At 40.4% G+C, this 20,863-nt stretch overlaps 1 protein-coding gene across 4 annotated transcripts in view; it reads right to left on the bottom strand.

Moving 5' to 3' along the window:
• Positions 1–20,863, bottom strand: part of MVB12B (multivesicular body subunit 12B) — a 278,583-nt gene that overhangs the window by 35,369 nt on the left and 222,351 nt on the right. For all 4 annotated transcript variants that reach the window (XR_012486790.1, XM_074293112.1, XM_074293109.1 and 1 more), the window contains exons 8-9: positions 6,018–6,073; positions 2,182–2,241 (exon numbers count right to left, since the gene is read on the bottom strand). Coding sequence is in view for 3 of the 4 variants with exons in the window: in XM_074293112.1 (XP_074149213.1) it covers positions 2,182–2,241; positions 6,018–6,073 (116 nt within the window). In the remaining variant the exon portion in view is untranslated. The remainder of the gene's footprint in view (positions 1–2,181; positions 2,242–6,017; positions 6,074–20,863) is intronic.

The raw sequence follows: 20,863 nt of genomic DNA, 5'->3' as shown, positions 1-20,863 counted from the left end.
ATTACTAAATATGTTTGTTATCTCCCCTAATAAAACATAAGCTTCTTAAGAACAGGGGTTATTTAATTTGTATTTGTTCCTCTTGTACCCAGCACAGTGCCTGGCACACAGGAGAAGCTTGATAAATGCTTGTAGATTGATTTGTTCCATCATGTATGTAACAAAACTGTGTTCCTATATTGCTAAATGAAGGTGCAGCCCTTCATAATACTGTCAAAGACAATGCAAAGAAAAGGAATATGCAGCTAGTTGTTGTCTCAGCTGCTAACTCCTGTACAAAGCAGGAGACCCCAGAGAAATACTGTTAGCAGTCCTTTACTGGGGGGAAAATCACAAGGGAATTTTCTTCATTTCTGGGTTAGCATTATGCAGTTCTCCCTTCTCTGCCAAAGTGACCTAAAATCTATATATGACAATCAGATTCCTTTTTTTTTTTTATGATTTACTGAAAATCAAAGACAAAATGGGACTTTTTTTTGTTTTTGTTATGACAGGTTTAGAAATTTGTTGTACTACATTGATTCAATTTTCCTTGATTTCAGCCATTTTTCAATAAAAAACCTGATTCTGCTAGCTGAGAATACAAAAAGAAAACCCAAAGGGAACAGAGAATATTGAAATGGTTCCACCATTTCCATCTTTGAGACAAATATTCCTTTCAGAGGAGAAGCTGCCTCTGAGCACGTGACTGTTTAATAACCTTCTATACATAAAAAAAGAGGGAAAAAAGAGAAGATAGCATAGAATCTAATGCTATCTTATAGAAGCAGTGAAAACATCTACAAATCTAGGGTCTCTTTCATTTGGTTGCTCCAATTCTCTATTTTCAGAGTCATCATGTATACTGAAATGTTGGTCATTTTTTCCATTTTCAGAAAAAAATTCCAACATATCACAAATCAGGCTGTCAAATGTGACATAATTTTGTTAATTAATTGAACAATCTCTATCTCTTACACAAAATCATTAAGAGATATGGTCATTTCCGAAAATCCCTGTTTCTGCTAAAGAACAACTACAATACCACCATCTACAAAGCTTTAAGGCTTAACAAAGAGTTCCTTACAACTACCTTGCTGAGTGGAAATATTATTATTTCCTTTCTAGAAGGAAGAAAATTGAGGTGAAGAAGTTTGATCATAGCTAGACAGCTAGAAAACATAAAAGGTAGGATTTGAACACAGATCTTGTGATTCTAAGTCTAATCTAATACCATATTAGGCCTTAAAGAAATGGCATGAGTTTATCTGGCATTATAGTGAATTTAAACAAAAATACCATTCTCAGAATGATGCTCTGTGGGTTGTAATGCAAATATGATGTGTTATTATTCCTTTGGCTGAGAAAATTGAGGCTTAGCCAGGGAAGTGGCTAAAGGATCCGGCCATCACGTCTAGTTCTTCCGATGAGCAATCCTGTTTCTTTTCTTTCTCAAACACAATACCCGGCAAAGCAAAGAAGGGTGTTCTTTCGGCATACACTGCCCAATCAAAGCCACAACCGCCACTAAGGAAGCCCTGGGTTTGATAATTGGGGGGGGGGGGCTACAGCTGGTGAACCTTGGATGGACAGGGAGACCTGAGTTGTCGCCTTTGAGTTAACTCTAAGTGACCAAAGTGTGGGATCCGGAGGAGTGTTCTCTCCTGGAGCCCGAAGCCTGGTTTGATATTCAGGCTCTTGGTGCAGTTTCAAGCTTCTGGAACTTAAACCACCAACATCATTTTGAAGGGGATACACACATAAGTACGTATGTACATACATGTACATATACAGCATATACATGTATGTACGTAGATGTATTTTTAATTCACAAAAGCTCCCAAAACTTAAAACTGCACCAAGATTTCTGGGACCCTTTGTGATGATGTGTGGAAGCACTTTAAAACCACACACCACCACGGAAATGCGAGACCTCCTTACCACGGTCAGTGGAACAGTGAGCCTTCTGGAGCGCCTCAGTCTAAGAAGTGCTTTTCTCCAGACGTGCCTGTGAGAGTCGAGGGGCACACCTCCTCCCTCTCCATGCGGCTCGTGGGGGCTGCTCCTTCCACCCCTGTGGCACGCCCTCCTGGAAGATCTACATGCTGAGGGCAGCAGGCAGCACCTCACACCCAGACCTCACTGACAACCCAGGATCCTGGAGAAAGCCCCGAGCCACAGCTGGGTGGGACGGCCACTCACCTCTTTTTCTATTTCTGCCAGAGATTTGATGGTGATCCCCAAGAGATCAATGGGCTGCATCTGAAACACAAAAGACAATTTACTTTCTTAAACAGCTGGGAAATGCCACTTTAACATCTGGCTTTGCATTTCAAACATGGGACAATTATCTAAGAAAAGCAGCCAGTACTGCTTTGTCTTTACTACAGCACTGCATATTGGTAGAAGTATCCTAGCAAGGAGAGAATTCATCCTCTCATTCATTAGAAAGGTGATAAAAGTAGCAAAGATAAAGAAAGATGCTTCCTGAGAACATGGCAGGTGAATGGGATTTATGCCACGCACGGGGCAATGCTCTCTGGACCTTTCTCCCTTTCTTTGTCTCTCTCTGTCTCTCTCTCCAGAGGAAGGGTCCAGCAGCACCTATGAAAAAGCACGATTTTGCCAAGACCTGTCTTGGTTTTTTATTTCTTCCCTGCACAGCAGTGCACAATCTGTAAAGCTGGTAAGGTTTCCCCTTCCTTTCAGCTGACATGGGGATAGAAGTGCCCTGAGCACTCTGGCCAGCTGGTGGCACTGGTGTCTAAGGAATTCTGGGCAGGGAGGCCAGGGCCTTGTTGGTATTCATGCAGGAGCTGAGGGAATTCCAGCTCTTTGAAAATGCACGGTGAATAAAATAACTGCACATAAATTATCATTTTCAGAAATCAATGGTGGTGAAAAATGATAACATCACATTTTAATGGGCGTTTCTGTAATTTCATGAAGATGGAGGCCCTTCTTGTGAAATGCTGGCTCCTTGACAGCAAACACACACTTTGATGTGAGCTAGAAGCAGACCCAGCCTCGAGAAACCTGTGAAGATGACAGGATTTGGAGCTGGCAGGCCCTTAGAACACAGGACATTGGAACTAGAAGGAAGTCTAGAAGTCATCAGATTCCACCCCCTGACTTCACAGATGAAGATACTCTAGCCAGAGACATTACATGCTCTGTCCATCATCATGCTGGTACAAAGTTACAACAGCCAGAATTTAAGCTCTGTATGGCCTGGTTCTGAATCTAGTTCCTGCAGGGCCCAAGGCTGTATGTCGGAGGAACTCAGGAGACATCTGTTCCCTGAGTTTGGGGACTTCAGTGACCATAATTTCTGAAATAAAAAATTGGGATCAAAGGACCTCAGAGATGACCTACTTCAGTCCCCTCATTTCCCACAATCACAAAGTAAGGCTCAGAAAAAAGTGCCTCATCCTAGCTTATAGGGATAGTAAATTCTAACCCAGGGCCTCTGATATCAAATCTTCCATTTTCTCCATAATAATACAATGCCTCAATTGCCTCCTTCTCCCAGACTCCCATTTTATAGATGAGGAATCTGAGGAGAAGAAGCATCTTCCTCAATGTCACACAGCAGCCAGTAGAGCTGGGACTTGAACCCAGGCTCCAAAATGGTGTTATTTATATGACCCTACATTGTCTGGCAGCAGATATTTTCTTTCTATTCACTATACACTTTTTTTTTTGTTTACATTATGATGTTACCCAGAATCCTCTGCCCCTAGTTTTATAATCATAGGGTTTCTTGTGCCTAGTCTTCCTAGAGCATATCTTACTCAACATGAAAACTCTTGTGAAAAGCCTACTGAGTACAGTGGTCAACTCTATGACCTCTATAGTTGAGTTTCCCTTGCTGGCAGATAAAATGGTAGAAAGATGAATATCTATAAATGCAAAATAATCCTAACATTACTAACAGGAAAGTATTACAGTTAGTACATCCAGGTCCACAAAGTACTTTCATTAAACAACTCTATGGAGTAGATAATGAAAGTTATTACTATCCCCATTTTACAGATAGGGAAACTGAGTCTTGAGTAGTAAAATGACTTGCCTACTATCATAAAGTTTCTCAGCGACAGTATCATGATTTAAGTCCAGATCTCTCCTGACTCTTCTTGTTTTTTCTGCTACACTGTATGTTTCTCTTTTTCTTTTTTTACACTATAGCGTTGCCCAGAATGCTCTGCCCCCAGTCTGCCATGTCTTGCCAACAACAAATTTGCCCAGGGCAGCCATGGGGACATCCAGCCACAGAATTAGCCCACGCCTCCTGGGGATGCTGTCGCTGCTTCTCTCCAAACAGTCTGCCACGTTTGCACCAGCAGCCAGAGGGGCACAGGAACAGGGAAAACACTTCCCGCGCTCCATTTCCGCAGCCTGGAATCCAGCAGAGGTCCAGCTGTTGTGTCATTAGGCTCTAACTACCTCACTAAACTTTCTAGATTGGAATGGGTAAACAGGACAGAACAGCCTCCCCAAGGAAACAGGAGAGACGCCAGGGTAGCTATGGCAACAGAGCTAAGAGAAGTCAGCTAAAGTTACTCATGCTCCACATGCAACATCACAAGCATTTTTCAAGATTAAGCTGCTAGCAGAAAGATGTCGGGGCTGCATATTATATTTCATTAGAATGGAAATTGCAGAGTGGGCCAAATCACATGGCGCCTGGCTTGAAGCTGGGCCCAAGGACAACATTTAGTTGTTCTTTTGCTAATACCTAAACCAGAGCCTTCATTTTTAGTAACAGCTCAGACCTTCAGGGGTGGGTGGGAAGGATCATAATTTGGGACTAGACCGAATGAGGGGCTAGGCTGCAAACCACCTTGCAGACTTAACATTCTATGTTCTAAGGCTTATTCAATTTTATCATTCTATGATATGACATCCCATTAGCTCTATGTTATAAATATGAAGATCCTTCTCAGCTCTGCCAATTTATAGGGATCTAATATTCCACATGCTAAGACCCCCTAATACCTCTAAATTCCATATTCTTTTCTATGTTAACATCTTATTTTTTAACAGCCTTTCCTTGTGATTTGTGTGAACTTTCAAATAGCACAGTAATGATACAAATCACCACAAAGGGACAACCATGGACCTTTCGCTTCTAACAGTAACTGATCAGTAGCCTCCTGAATCCAGAATTTTTTGAACCGTATAACACTGTTCATCTTTCCGGGTCAATGCTTCTACCACTGGTTTGAAGCAACATTAACACTGAGAGATGAATATAGTGGAGAAGTATGGTATTCTATGCTTTTTCCGTTCTTAGGGAAGTAATGTGAGAATCCAAAGACAACTCACTGTATCCCCTTAGGTTTCTGCTCTATTCTCTGTAAATATGGGGTTAAGCTTGGTTTGCTACATGGTTAGATGGTGCTGTTCTCACAGAGATTAATCGCTCGTCTGGGAGGTGAGAGACTTGGGTTCTAGAATCATGGAATGTTAGACAGAGAGCGAGCTCAGGGATCATGTAATCCATTCTCATTTCACAGACAGAGAACTTTTGAAAATCCCCTTATGTGAGGTGAGAGAATGGATTAAATGCTTTCTAATATCCTTCCCCATCTAACAGAATTGGCACGAATGACTCCAGATCCAATATTCTATAACATTGCACTATGATCTCTTTTTTCAACTCTGCCACTAACTTCCTGTGTGACCTTAAGCAAGTCAAGTAAATTCTCTGAGCCTCAGCTTCCTTGTTAATAAAACGAGGAGATTTAGCTTAGGTGACTGCTCAAGTTTCTTCCTCCTCTGAAATGCTGTGATTCTATGAAGTCCTCTGTCATTTCCACAGATTTCAACTTCCATAATGTGAAAACTAATTATACTTCTTTCTTCAATAAATTGCCATGATTAAATCAAAAAGGATAAAAATTATTAAGCTACATTTGGAAAATGAAAAGTATTCACAGCTATGAAGTTGGATCAAAATTACCATTTGCACTTAAAATGAAAATGACTCACTAGAGCATCCATCTTTTCTAATAAGAATCATGCACATAACTTACACTTTCTGGAACACAAGAAAACTTCTCTGAAATCATAAAAGGCACTCCATCCATAGCTGGAAAAGGAAGAGAAAGCACATGTCAGAGTCATCCTGGGCATCCAGAAAACTCAGGGCTGAAGGAGACTTCAGGAGCCCTTAGTTCTACCCCAGACTCAGAAGAAAGGCTTTATAGAGCACCCCTGACAAATTGTATTTATTCTCCATTTGAAGGCCTTCAGGGAAGGGGAACTCTCTGCTTCCTGAGAAAGCACATGCTCCTGCCAGACAGCACTGAGAGGAAGCTTCTCCCTTTTACCCTGCCGTCTGTCTCCACAACTCTCCCCCGTTTGCAGTTGTGCACTCTGAGGCCATGCAGAACAAACCCAATCCCTCTCTCATAGGCCAGTCCTTCAAATCCCAGAAAACAATGATGCTACCGACCAATTCTTCCCTCTTTCCTTTTTCTCTTCAGACTACACATCTCCAGATCTTTCATGGATCCTTTTAGTGCGATTTCAAGGCCTCTCATTCAATCTCCTGAGTACCCTCCTCAGGACATGCTCTTGAGTTTTGTCAGTGTTCTTCCTAATTCATATTGCCGAGAAGAAACTATTACCTTCCAGATGTGGCTTGACCATCACCTTCAGCAATCTGGATACTGATTTTTCAGTTCTTTTAACTTAATGGATTTGAAGTCTTAAGACCAGACTCTCTGAAGATATGTCCATATTGACTGGAGAGGTTTCATTTGTAATCCCTCAGTAAAAGATTGATAATAATGCCATCAACATTGTACTCAAAATTTCAAAGGTCTGAGCTTGAGCTAGGAGGCCCTTCAAAGAACATCTAAAGTCAGATCCTACTATTTTAGTAAAGAAACTGAGATCCTAACTGAGACCCTAACAGCTCCACATCTCTTCACACATTGGGCTCCGAGTTCTTCAACACAAAGATGTGTTTGATATTTAAGATTCTAAATACACATTTCTAACAATACTGTATTGTAATCTCTAAAACAGTAGAAACTGGGTCTTTCATCATAAACTTTGTATTTTACCCAGTACCCCCCTTAATACCTGCCTTTTGAATGAAGACCTGATAGAGTGTGGTGGAAAACAGCTAGAATTGGAGTCAGACCTGGGTTCGAATTCTGCCTTAATATTTATTATGGGAAAAATGCAACTCCTTTGACCTCAGTTTCCTAATCTGGAAAACACAGATATCTGTCTATCTACCTTACAACCTTATTGTGAAGACATAGGAAAAAAAATTCAGTCATTTACCCATATATAATTTCTCAAGCACCTAATAGAGCCAGGTGCCATGCTAGATGATAGGAATACCTTGACAAAAAAATAAACAATTCCCACCATTGAGAAGCCTACATTCTATTGGATACAGAAAACTTTAAAGTATTATAGAAATATCAGTTCTTCTTATTACATGAAAAGTGCTTTGAAAACCTTAAAGGACTATATGATGGCTACTAATCAGCCATGTGACTTTGTGTAAGTCACTTTCCTTTTCTGCATGTATGAAATAGAAAAGATGACCTCCAATGATGCTCTTTCACTTTTAATTCTTTGAAGCCCTAGAAGTCCTTCTACAAGTATGAGAGAATGTACATGTACAAAATTGATATCTCCAATGGATTAATAAAAACAAAAGAGAACCCTGAAAAAATTATGCTGTAATGAATTATAGGCCCAACCATGCAGTAAAGTGAAACATGACCTGTTTTAGAACTAAAAGGGCTCACCAACTGGAGAGATATTTCCTCTGCCATAATCCCTAAAGCCTACTTCTCTGTTCACCATCAACATATCACTAACTTTAAAAACAGCTTGATGGGGAAATTGGAGCCCAGCAGGGGGCTGTAGCAGGTAAATGACCTCTGATCCATGACTGCTTCACTTCCCAGGGTAATTTTATTCATTGGGGATTATAGCATCAAATTTGCTTCAATAATCTATTGCTTTCTCCATGCAGATGCTTCCTTTGCTGACTCTAGCCTCAGCACCCTTCATGCTTTAAACAGACAGTCTTCAAGAGCTCTTATAGTTGAAAAAATAAATGAATCATCTAGTATCTAGTGCTCTGGTGATGAACTCCTTAATGGCACTGCCAGTCTCATGGACAGGCACATTCACAACAACTGACATTTATACAGTCTTTTAAAGTCTGTGAGAGGCAACATGGTAGAGTAGATAGAGAGCTGGTCTCAAAGGCAAGAATACCTGGATTCAAGTCCTGCCTCTGACACCTACTACAGGCTTGATTTGGGGCAATTCATCAGCCTCTGCTTGCCTTGAGTTTCCTCAGCTGTAAAAAGGGAACAGCATCAGCACCTACCTCCCAGAGTTGTTTAGGACAAAATGAGATATTTGTAAAGCTTTGAAGTCCTCCCTACCTTTTTCCTTTAGTCCTCCTCCCACCTCATGGGCCTGACAGTTGCAGAGAAGACACCAATGTGCACTGATGAAGGTAGCCTTCACCTGGGAACTCCTTGTACCAATGAAACAGGCACTGGGTGCTCTTTTAATTTTGCAAAGTACTTTTACATACATTATCTTATTACTTGATCTTCACAAAAGTCTTGGCAGGAAAGTGCAGTTATTAAGCACTTGTTATGTGCCTGATACTATACTATGCCCTAAAGATACAAAGAAAGGCAAGAATATTTCCTGTATCCAAGGAGCTCACATTTTAATGGAGGAGATAAAGATGGAAATAACTAAATTCGTATGCAGAATACAGGGAAGCCCTTCACAACAGGGTGACTTGTCTCCTGACGAAGGTGGGATTCCAGCTAAGTTTTGAAGGGAGCTCAGGAAACCTAGAGGAGGAGGAAAGAGCGAATTCCAGGCATGGGAGATAGTCAATATAAAGGCATGAAGTTGGAAAAGAGTATACATTGCATGAAAATCACAGATCCTTGAATTACTGAGGTAACTATTTCCCTCAGATTGTAAGGTTTTAGATGTAAAATGGTGTGTTACTTATTTTTGTAAGCATTAAATAAATGTTTGCTGAACTGAATGGAATGAGCTATTTGACAAATCATGAACTCTCCACCATGGAAAGTAGAGAACAGGTGGCCAACCATCTGTTAGGCACGGAAGAGAGGAGATTCCTATATTTGGCCAGGCCGGATTGAATATCTCCTAAGGCCTTTTCCAAATCCTAAGATTATGGGAATTTTATGAATTTCAGGCAATGGTAGACCAGTAAAAAGATTATTGCATATGGAATTACAATATTTTCCTAGAGGGAATTTGTGGAAGAGATAATTCAATTAGATTTAAACATATTAAGTTACTTTTATGTGATAAAAGCAATTCTTACCCTTAAAGAATACATAACCCAAAAGGTTATATATTGCATAAATAATTACAATATACAGGTGGGATATAAGTATCCTAATATAAAGTGCTATTGGGAGATCAAAGGGAAGAAAGATCACATTTAGCTGTGGAAACAGGGTTAGGAGCTGAGAAAGTATCATGGAGGTGGGTGCATTTAGATTAGCCTTTGAACTTGGGTAGAACTAAGACAGTAAACAAAATCTGTTATTTTTTGGGGGGGCAGAAACTAATATCATTATGCATAAAGTATCAAAATATTAAAAAATCGTGAAATGCTTGAAGATAGCTTTCATATTTCCTATTATTTTTTTCTTCTCTGGTATAATTCTTCAACCAGCTCTCCTTGTATGGCACGCAACATTTTCCCACCATCCTAGACACCTTCCTTTTTGTCACCCTTAAAATCTTCTTAAAATGTGGTATGAAGAATTGAGTTCCATCTTTCAGATTTGTTTTGAGTTGGGTGGAGTCAGAGTAGGGCTAACCCAGCCCTGATCTGGGCAACATGCCTCCACTAATGTTTTCTATCAGTGGTTCTCAACATACTGCCAGAGACCTGAGGAGTCCCTAGGACTCTTTCAAGGTGTCTGTGAGGTCAAAACTGTTTCCATAATACCACCAAGATGTTTTAATTGTGAATACAGTAAATACCGAAAGATATTAAAATAAAAAAGATATAAAATAAGATATAAAAAAGATATATAAATAAAAAGATATATTAAAAAAGATATATAAATAAGATATAAAATAAAACCCACATAAACAAAATCAATGTGGTGGGAAGAGTCCTCAACAATTTTTAAGAGTATAAATGTGCACTGAGAACAAAAAATTTGAGAACCACTGGTCTAAGATTATACCAGCTATTCGCCATGGTATCAAATCATTGACTCATACTGAGTCAGAAATGGGATTCAAACTCAGCTCTCCTGACTCCACAACTCTCTCTTTTCCCCCTACACCATTCTGTTTCTCTGGAATGTCAGGCAGAATAAACATTAAGCACCTTTTATATACTATAACTGCTGCCAGCTCACACCCTTTTCAATAGCCCAGGGATGTACCCTTCCTAGCTGATTGCTAGTCAAGTCTGGTTGATTTTTCCTAAATGTAATACTTAGAACTTGTTCACATCATCTACTCCCTTTTTACCTACAAGTGACCACGTGTAATACAAAGGTGCAGATTCTGGACAGTAGCACTACAGTTGTATCCTTGAGTTGTTTGTTGGGTTTTTTCAAATCTCTGAGCGGGTTGCCATCTGGTCTTGGTGAAATGCTTGTCAATTAAGCCTAGAACATCACAGCCCTGTGCCATTATTGATCTAGTACCTCTGATCTGTCATCAGATCATGCCTTCAAAAGACCACCAGGGAATCTCGCTAATGTTTCCCTCAGTGGAGACTAAAGTGAAGACCTTGTTTAATCTCATTGATGCTCTATGTCACCATTTTTTTGTCACCAAACACAATTTTTTGCCCCATGAGCTTAACTGGTTTAATTCAGTTCAACGTATGTTCATTAAGTGAATATGATTTAAACATACCATGCTAAAGATTCAAAGATGGAAAAGAACAGATTCGCTATCCCTTAAGGAAAGCTTATAATAAGGGGATATATATATATATATACAACATGTCATTAATTAAGAGCTATTACTGTGAATAAAAATATATTTTTCTAATGATTTGTTATCCACAACTTTTCCCACAACAGTCTTGTGAGGGAGGGTACACAAGATGGAGAAACACTAAAGACCTATAACCTGAGAAAAGGGAGTTTGGTGGAAGAAAAACAGCTCTGATATGGATTAAGGATATCCCTTCACCCCAGAAACTGTTGGACACACACCTCTTGAAAGACTCCACACTGATTTGGACTGGAATGCAGATAAACCATAATCCTATATACAGAAGAGACTTTATATTTTTGCTATTTGGTTTTTCAGTAGAACTTCTGGTTAAATCTTCAAGCCACAATGGAGAGAATAGAACTTGAGACAAAAGAACTGGGATTGATTATGAGCACAGTTGCTAATGAGTCACATGACCTTAGGCAAATTACTTGCCTGCTTTTTGCCTATAAAATGAAGGTCTCTTCTGTGTTCTATATTATAAAGTTCCCTGCAACTAGCTGATACCATTTCTGACCAATATGGAGTATGGGAAGGATTTTTCTACCATGGATCATAGGTAAAAGAAACAGAAATCAAGGTACTTCTAGTGGGAAGAAGCTGCATCATATGGTGCAATTATGAGGTCCAGACTCAACCTTTGAAAGCTGGAGAGAAGAAGGGTTACATGGAATGGGCTATGTGTATGGGCAAAAATAAAGAGAACAGGCAGGGACCACAGAGAATCCTGAGATTAAAGATGGCACACGCTTTGCAGCTGTCAAGTACTATCACCTACTGCAACTCTGGGAGTACAGGTCCTTTATACCACTTGCTTGGGCAAGATTTCCATTTTATTTCCAAGTATGCCTTGAAATAGCCACGAAGTTTAGGTAGCTGCATGAAGCACACCATACTCTGATTTTCTTTTTGACTGATTTTTTTTGGAAAACATATCTATGCTCAACGTAAAGAGAGAGACAGACCCAGACACATACACACACACACACACACACACACATACTTTTCCTTAGTTTCCACCTAGGTGTTTTTAAACAGTCTCCAGGTTTCCTGTGGGCTATTATATTTCCTTTCCCCAACTAATGTCTGCATCTTGTCTTAGTTCTTTTTTTTCTAAAACTGAGTAGCAGTGATAGACTTTGTTAGGGGGGGTTTCCTCCCCATTTTTTGTATCCCCAAATGATGATTAAGTTATACTTTTGAGTTAATATTAAGAAATGAGTCATGCACAGGTCTCATATCAATCCCCTTTGAATTTTATTTTTTAAATTTTGATTTTGTTTAGAATAAGGACTGATAGATTCATTTTCATTGCAGGTTTCCCATTTGTCTCTTCCTGAGATTATCTGCTTGTCCTCTCTAGTGGCTGCATCTTAACCTATACTGAAAAACATTCTGACTCTGTGAAGCTAGTGGACATAGAAGAACACTAGAGAGAAAATCAGTGGACTGTAAGCTCTACATGAACCTGTGATCTAACTTGACAGCCAAGAAACTCATTGTAGTCTTGGTATGCATTAAAAGAGGCAGAGTGTCCTAAAAAAGGGAGAAACACCCATGGTCCTTGGCTCTAGTGCAGACTACATCTGGAGAATTGTGCTCAGTGCTGCTGGTATTGTAGAATGAACTAAGGTTATTTAGACTGGAGAAGAAGATACTTGAGTACTGGAAGGGTTGTCATGTGAAAGAGGGATTAGGCTTGTTTTTAGTCTCAAAAGAGTAGAAATAATATTAACGTGGAAATTATAGAGAAGTGGATTTTGGCTTAATATAAAGAAAAACAAACTAAAATGAGAGATTGGTGACACAATGGATATAGCACTGAGCCTAGAATCAGAAAAAAACTCATTTTAAATCTGGTCCCAGAAGCTTGCTAGCTGTATAATCCTGGGCAAATCACTTAATCCCATTTGCCTCAGTTTCCTCATCGATAAAAAGAGCTGGAGATAGAAATGGCAAACCACTCCGACATCTTTGCTAGAAAAACCCCAAGTTTTCCAGAGTTGGACAAGACTGAAAAATAACTGAACAATAAAAATAGAATAGGATGCCTCAGAAGGTAGTGAAATCTCCATCACTAAAGATTCCAGAATAATAGAATAATACATATAGAAATTACAGAGTACAAGTTTCTTCTTTCAAAGAGGTTGAAATTGAGATCCAGAATAAATAACATTTGTGGTTGTAGAGGTAGATTAAATAACAACAAGAATCCGAAAATGAATGCTCTTCTCAGCACACATTAATAGGTACAGTTTAGTATGTAAATGTTTGAATTTCATAGAACCTCAGATTTAGAGTTGTAAGGATATTAACAGTCAAGAAGATGATACAGAAAATGACTGAGGTCAGCTTTCTCTGCTTTAATGGCTTTGTCATTTCACTGCTGTGGGGACTCCTTGGAACATTAGAGCTATGCCTTCTTATCACAAGGGCTTCCAAAGAACTCTGCAAGCTTAGTTCCAAAGCCATCTCCCATATGATGTGTTTCCCAGTCCCCTTCCTGGAGCTAGCACCTGCTACCCTGAAATCATCTTGTGTTTATTTTGTATGCAGTTATGTGTGCACGTTGTAGCTACACAGAGAATGCAAGCATCCTGAGGAGGGACACTTTCATATTAATGTTTGTATCCCCAGTGCCTTGACTATCCCAGTAAGTACTTGAGGAATGATTGGAAGTCTTCTTATGATCTTTTAATTACCAGCTCAACATTTAGGCTTCTGGCTTGCTAGCAGAAGCCAGATGACCACTTTCTGGTGAGGCTCCTCCACCGGGGGATCTACAAAAGGGTGGAGCAGATGCTGCCTAGGTCCCCTCCAATTCCCAAGCAGCATGGGAGGCTGGAGTCGGCCACAACTTGCTGGGTGACCTTGGGCAGGCCACACCTTCCATCCTGGACCTCCGCTTCCTTATCCATGAAATAACATAAGGATTGTGGAGGATTTCCAATCGGGCAGGGCTTGGGCTGGAGGTCTTTTGGAATTCCTTGTGATTCTATGATTCTGTAACTAGGTTATCTCTAGGGCACTCTTCCAGCTCTCACACACTAATGTCTTCAAACCCTGATAGTGATTAAGAGGAAGCTGCTCCTCCGCTCTCCACCCCCTCAGCACTTTCATAATACACTAAGAAACCTGCCTCTCATTTTCCTTCAGCCTTTGTGGTAGTTTTTTTAACAAAACGCTGATACACGGCATCGGAACAACCCACGGCAGATGAAAGCAAGGATGTGCCAAAGGCTCAGTAGCGCAATTAGCATTCTCCTAAACAAACGAGCTTCAACAGAGCTGTAATTAAGCAGGCCTGTAATTAAGTATATGCCCTTTATCATAACGATCATGCTTAAAAATGGCGTGATGCATGGAACTCTGTTATTAATGCTGTAATCCCAAAGTGAAGTGCCAGTACATAGAAATCAGAGTGTCAGGCCCGTCACCAGACTGTTTGTAAAATACATTAGAGAAAAAAAATCGGAAAACAATGAGCTATTCAACTGTTCTTTTTACAATCAAGCACTGGAAGTCAAGAGGATTCCAAATGCTTACAGATCTTATAAGGTTTAAACAAATAAAGAACTAGTGTGGCATTGCATTTATTTGTGTCCCCTTTCCCATTCTCTCACCCTCACCCCCCCAGGAAGAAATGGAGGGGAAAAGATTGGTTTTCCAGGTTATGCATATACCTGTATTTTCTCTATAGTAGATGTTCTCAGACAACTGGTCCAATTTGCATGCTGTATTTGTTTAGACATAAAACTGGCATCCTGCTGCCCCTGGATTGTTCTGCCATGAATCTACTTCTTCCCAACACGATAGGAGAGGAGATTACCAATTCTGTAATCTTGTCTGAACTGTAACTTCCACTGGCAGGAAAGGCCTACAGTCATCCCCCTTTCTTGCTTCTAAATCCATACCTTGTGACTTTTGACAACAGGATATAAAAGTACTGCACAAGGAGCTTCAGGATCTGCATTCAAATTATGCATCTGCTGCTGCCTGTGAGGCTCTGGGAAAGCAACTTCCCCATTCTGGGTTTCAGCTTCCTCCTCCATAAAATGAGGGGGGACTGGCTTACATGATATGACATCACTTCCAGGGCTGAATCACAGATGCTATTAATTTATAATAACACCTATAGCAACCCAAGTTGTCTTTAATAAATGCTTCTCTGATCAAAAGCTTCACAATTCGGATTTAGATTTGTACAGACATGTAATACCAATGACATAGAGAACTCCAAATGAGAAAATTCAGTTTGAGGAAATTGCCTGGAGTCCCTGCAAGGTTAAATGGTCTGCCCAGAGACACATGTCTCTGTCCCTGTCCCTCCCTCTCCCTCTCTCCCTCTTCCTCTCCTTCCCTCTCCCTCCCGCTCTTTCTCCTTCCCTCTCCCTCCCGCTCTTTCTCCTTCCCTCTCCTTCCCTCTCCCTCCCTCTCTTTCTCCTTCCCTCTCCCTCCCTCTCTTTCTCCTTCCCTCTCCTTCCCTCTCCCTCCCTCTCTTTCTCCTTCCCTCTCCCTCCCTCTCTTTCTCCTTCCCTCTCCCTCCCTCTCTTTCTCCTTCCCTCTCCTTCCCTCTCCCTCCCTCTCTTTCTCCTTCCCTCTCCCTCCCTCTCTTTCTCCTTCCTTCTCCCTCCCTCTCTTTCTCCTTCCCTCTCCCTCCCTCTCTTTCTCCTTCCCTCTCCCTCCCTCTCTTTCTCCTTCCCTCTCCCTCCCTCTCTTTCTCCTTCCCTCTGCCTCCCGCTCTTTCTCCTTCCCTCTCCCTCCCTCTCTTTCTCCTTCCTTCTCCCTCCCTCTCTTTCTCCTTCCCTCTCCCTCCCTCTCTTTCTCCTTCCCTCTCCCTCCCGCTCTTTCTCCTTCCCTCTCCCTTTCTCTCTCCTTCTTCCTTTCCCTCTCTCTCTCCCTCCCTCTCCTTCTCCCCCTCCCCCCCTCTCTCTATATAAAATTGAGACAGGATCTGAACACAGGTCCTTCTGACTTCAAGGCTCATTTCATTACCATGAAGACTCTTCTCTTTTCACTATCGGATGGTGAGTTTATAAAGCTATCCCTCACTGAAACATTGTTTGGCTGATCAGTCATTTATCACATGGTTCTGATGGCACTAATGCTTCCTTTTAAAGTTTAAAGCAGATGGCTCTTTACATCTCAGCTATGCTACTTATTACCACTATGATCTTGATTGAGTCTATATCTCCCTCAGGGTCACAGTTTCTTCATTTTTAAAATGAAAGGATTGAAGGATATTTGTTTCAAGCTTGAATACATTGGGCAGAAATTAAGTGCAATGGTAAAAAAAATAGAGATGCAGAATTTGGCTCCTCTGGGTTAGGAAAACTTCCTAAGAATTAGAGTTGTCCAAAAGTGGAATGGATTTCTCTGGAAGTAGTGGGCTCCCTTTTTCTAGAAGTGGTCCAGTGGAAGCTGGATGAGCACTTCTCAGCAATGTAATAGGCAGGATTCTTGATCAGGAGGTTCCTTCCAGGCCAGAAATTCTGGATCCTGTTCTTTCAAGCTCAAAATCCTATTATGCTATGAACATTACAGTTTCCTGGAATCAATTAATAACATTAGGGGTGAGGGGGGTTGTCTATAGTTTCCTGGCTGACAATTTAATTTTCTCATGAGCCGGAAGAGAAGAAGTAATACATTATCAATACATTCATTAAGTTATCACAGTAAGGAAGCCAGGGGCTGATGAGCTGCAGTGGGGGGTAAAGTTGGTCTACAGCAGAGGCAGTAGACAATAATCTTGAGAACCATACCTGGTTTTCTTCTAAGCTGAAGCTATCTACAAGTGACAGATTAAAAAAACCCAAACTAACAAACAAACAGACCCAGCTACAAAGAGAAGCCAAACCTCTGGCCCAGCGTTCTGTAGCGGTTCACTAAATTATAAGGTCAGAAAGTGAGTCCGGTAAGAGGCTCTGCGGTAGTTCTCACGTGTGCCCATTTCTTTGACTTGTACGGCCCCTGAGGTGTCCTGTGTTGGGGGTTATGCTAGCAAACTTCCTGAGATCCTGGGCATAGAGAGCACAGGTTTTGACAGTGAAAGATCCTCTATCATAAGCTCAGCAAGCAACAGTTGTGCCTTTGGCAGCATCTTCTGAGCTGTTCTTCATGCTCTTCACTGTGCTTGTGTCGAGGGTTATAAGACTCTGACATTGACACATAATTAAAACAAAACAAAAAAAATCTCATTGTATTACTAGAGTTTTAGTTGTTATCTGTTTAAGGAAAGTATCAAAGGGTATTAAGTGAATGCCAAGTCATATTACTCCAAAGATATGTTCATAGATGTTGGTGAACAATGTGATTTATTGGCAAGTAGTTATTTTCATAATAAAGATAAATGAAAGTAGAGTGGGAGGAAGCCTTTAATTCTGGGTACCATTATACACTGCAACCTGTAACCTAGCCTGATTCACCAATCTTTTTTTCCTTTTCCTGCTGAATTTCATTTACAAGCCCAAAACTTATATGTGTGTCCTGAGGGGAAAAATCCTAGATTCCTAAAAGCTTAAAGATGGAAGAGACTAGAGTAGTTGTCCATTCTAATCCCCAAATGAAGCAGGAATCCTCAACTGTGGTATTATCAATATTGAATTTTAATCAAATAAGCTAAATGTCTTTTTTGTCATTCTTGAATATGACAAACAATGCAGCCTATGTTGAAACATTTAGAAATTAATCATAATGCAAATGAGCAACTTTACTTGAACATCTTTATTGTTAATATCTTTTACTACTGATGCAGTGCCATTTAATCATAAAAAGTTACAGTCACAAGGGATCTCAAGGCCACTTGAGTTCAACCCTGACATGAAGCATGAATCCCAGTCTCCAGTGCTCATTTGTTCATTCATTCATTCAACAAGCATGCATCAAGAAAAGGAAACTACTGTGTGCAGACCACTGCACTTGATGCTGGGAAAGGCAGAAGACTCAAACACAGATAATTACAATATATAACAAACAGCATATATGAAGACCACCAGATAGATGCAAAACAAAATATTATATGAAGTTTGTGCCTGAGGTAGAGAATAGAGGAAACAACCATTTAAGGACCTACTATGTGCTAGGTGCTTTACAAATGTTATCTCATGTGATGATCACAAGAAAAGCAAGGGAAAGCCTTTTTGATATCCAATCTCTGGCCAAAGAATTTCGGTGAAGGGGAACTGAGGCAGTCCCTTCCCCTTGAGGACAGCTGTAATCCCTGAGCTAAGATCCGGCTTTCTCACCCCAACCCAGAAGACAAATTTAAGCCCTCTCCACATCACAACCCTCCAAATTCTTCAAGAACACACTGAAACACACCAGGTCAACCCCAACATTTTAAATATGAAGATGATGAAGGACAAAGAAGAAAGTCTTGCTGAAGGTCATACGATAGTAGGAAGAAGCAAACTTCAGTCATACCCCTGAGTCTCTTGCCCCAAATCTCTTCCCTCTACAATCCACCCTCCACTCAAAGTCTTTGGGTTCTGGAGCTGAAACTTAAAGAAATGGATGGAAGGGCACCAGCAGGATGAGTGGAGCCCCAATATGGGAAACCTCACCTGGCCCAGGTGAGAACTTTTTTTTTTGATCCTCAGAAACTTGGTGGATTTTCTTAGCATCAGATGCCGGGGTATAGTACAGAAAGAGATGGATGGGGTTCCTGAAATTCATTTGCTCATCTAAGAATGGATTAGTATTTATGCCTTATAGTACTGTGACAAGTTGAACTTGTTTTATTGCTTATCATGTATGTTCATATGGATTATGCATGTATCCTGCTTGTATATAATGTCTTATGTATAATTCCTAATTTACCAAATAGCTCAGAATTGGAATGGTCCCAAGTTCAGTTAAATCCTCTAAGTCTCCCTGACAAGCAGTCACTTGGGGCATGCTCGAAGAGCCACCAGTGATTCAGATTACCAAAATAATGTAGCCTTTTTTTGGATACTCCAATTTTATAAAACTTTCTTACCTTGGGCCCAAATCTGCCTCTCTATCTCTTTTGTCCATTGTTTCTAATTTTGATTTTGGGGGCCAAGCAAAATAAGTCCAATCCCTTCCTAAAGCTTTAAGACATAACTCAGATGCTCTTCTCTGGAATTCTTCCTTGACATGTTCAGCAATAAATGTGCTAATTTTACTTAAATGACCTTGTATTTATTTATATGAATTCATATTATTTTGGCAAAGTAGCAGCTCATTAAATACAGAGACTATTTATTTTTATACCTCTGTCCTTAGATCAGTACCTTGCACATAAAAGGTGCTTAATAAATGTTTGAGTTGAATTCCACAGGACAGACCCTCAGAAAGAAGAGGACTCATGGACTCACTAAATCTGTCTTCAGGAGAAACACCTCACTTTAGTTCTATTAATTGACCTTCTGGAAGCATAGTCCTCATTCTCCTATAGGCACAATCCAATTTACAAAATATTCTACTTAAAGAATCTTTCCAGAGTAGAGGAAAGAAGGGATTGCTGTTATTTAGACTTTTTTTTGTCTTATCTGACTCTTCATGACACCACTGGGGACTTTCCTGGCAAAGCTACTGAAGTGGTTTGGCATTTCTTTCTACAACTCACTTTACAGATAAAGCAAGTGAGGCAAACAGGATTAAATGACTTGCTTAGGGTCCCACAGCTAGGATCAGGTCTTCCTGACTCGAGTCCCGGTGCTCTCTACACTATACCACTTAAAGAAGGGATGCCTTTCCCCTAATTCTAAGTACTTTAGAATGCTCCTTTATGACTATTGTTCACTTCTGAGAAGATCATGTATCTTGCCTCTGGAACACTCAGTGAAATCTATAATTGTTTGAAGACTGTCCACCATGGAAAAAGAAAATAGGTGAAAGCAAAGTGGATAAAAATACACATTGCATAGCTGGTACTTGCTTAACATGGTAACGAGCTTACAAAAACAAAAACCTACCTTTGTTTAGAAAAGTTATGGTTGCAGATGGCCCAAATGGTAGTGGATTAATGCATGGCAGATATAAATAACCAAGCAGCAGCTTTTGCCTATGAATGTCTATTGAACTGAATTATGCATTACTACTAAAGATGAAAAAAAAACATAGAAGTTATCATCAAGCATCTGATGCCTGGAAAAAGTGGGGCAAGTCATCTTATAAGAGAGAGAAGATAGCCATCCCACAGTTGCTTCAAAAACATGGGTGATGTATAATGGAAGGTCTCTGTCCCTAATTCAGAAAACGTGAAGGTGTTCTCTGGCTATGGTCCTGTCTTCTTAGGGTTTCTTGAAGAAAAGTTTTTAAATTGGCTGCTGAGCCAGAAGTGAGTATGAAAACCAAAGGAGAAGCTCAATCTCTTCCTCTTCCCAGGCACTGAAAAAGCCAAGAACTTCTATAATCCTCAAGGAGAGGAGAGAGAAGGAAAGTGTCAGGGCTTTCTTTCCCTCCCTAGGGTCAACTTGTACCCTTGAATTCATGCTGTATTTGGGGCTATTTTTCTAGGCCATCTTTTTTGCTCTGAAATGTCTCTTTCTTAGAAAGAGAAAAGAGAAGGCTGTGAGCTAGTGAGTTGTGAAAGCTCAGAAGAGCTGCCAGAAGACCAACAGCTAAATCTGAGTAGTAGCTGCCATTGAAGCAAGATCTGTGTGACCCAGTCTACAGTGAGCTGGCAATGGAGACCCCATGGTCTACAAGTCAGAGTCTACCAGATGTGCTACTCTCAGAAGTAAACATAATAGGGAGAAGTCTTTAAGTCTGAGCCCACTTTCCCTAAAGACTGAGATAAGAGAAGAGGAGGGTGGGCCCCAGATGAGGGGATGACTTTGTACTTTGGGTCTTTATTTTTTTCAGTAAATATCCCTCTGTAAAATGAATAAATATTTGTTAA

This window comes from Sminthopsis crassicaudata, chromosome 2, assembly GCF_048593235.1.
Source record: "Sminthopsis crassicaudata isolate SCR6 chromosome 2, ASM4859323v1, whole genome shotgun sequence".
Lineage (NCBI taxonomy): Eukaryota > Metazoa > Chordata > Mammalia > Dasyuromorphia > Dasyuridae > Sminthopsis > Sminthopsis crassicaudata.
The sequence above is the reverse complement of the archived record's forward strand: the minus strand, read 5'-3'. Positions and strand labels throughout refer to the sequence as shown.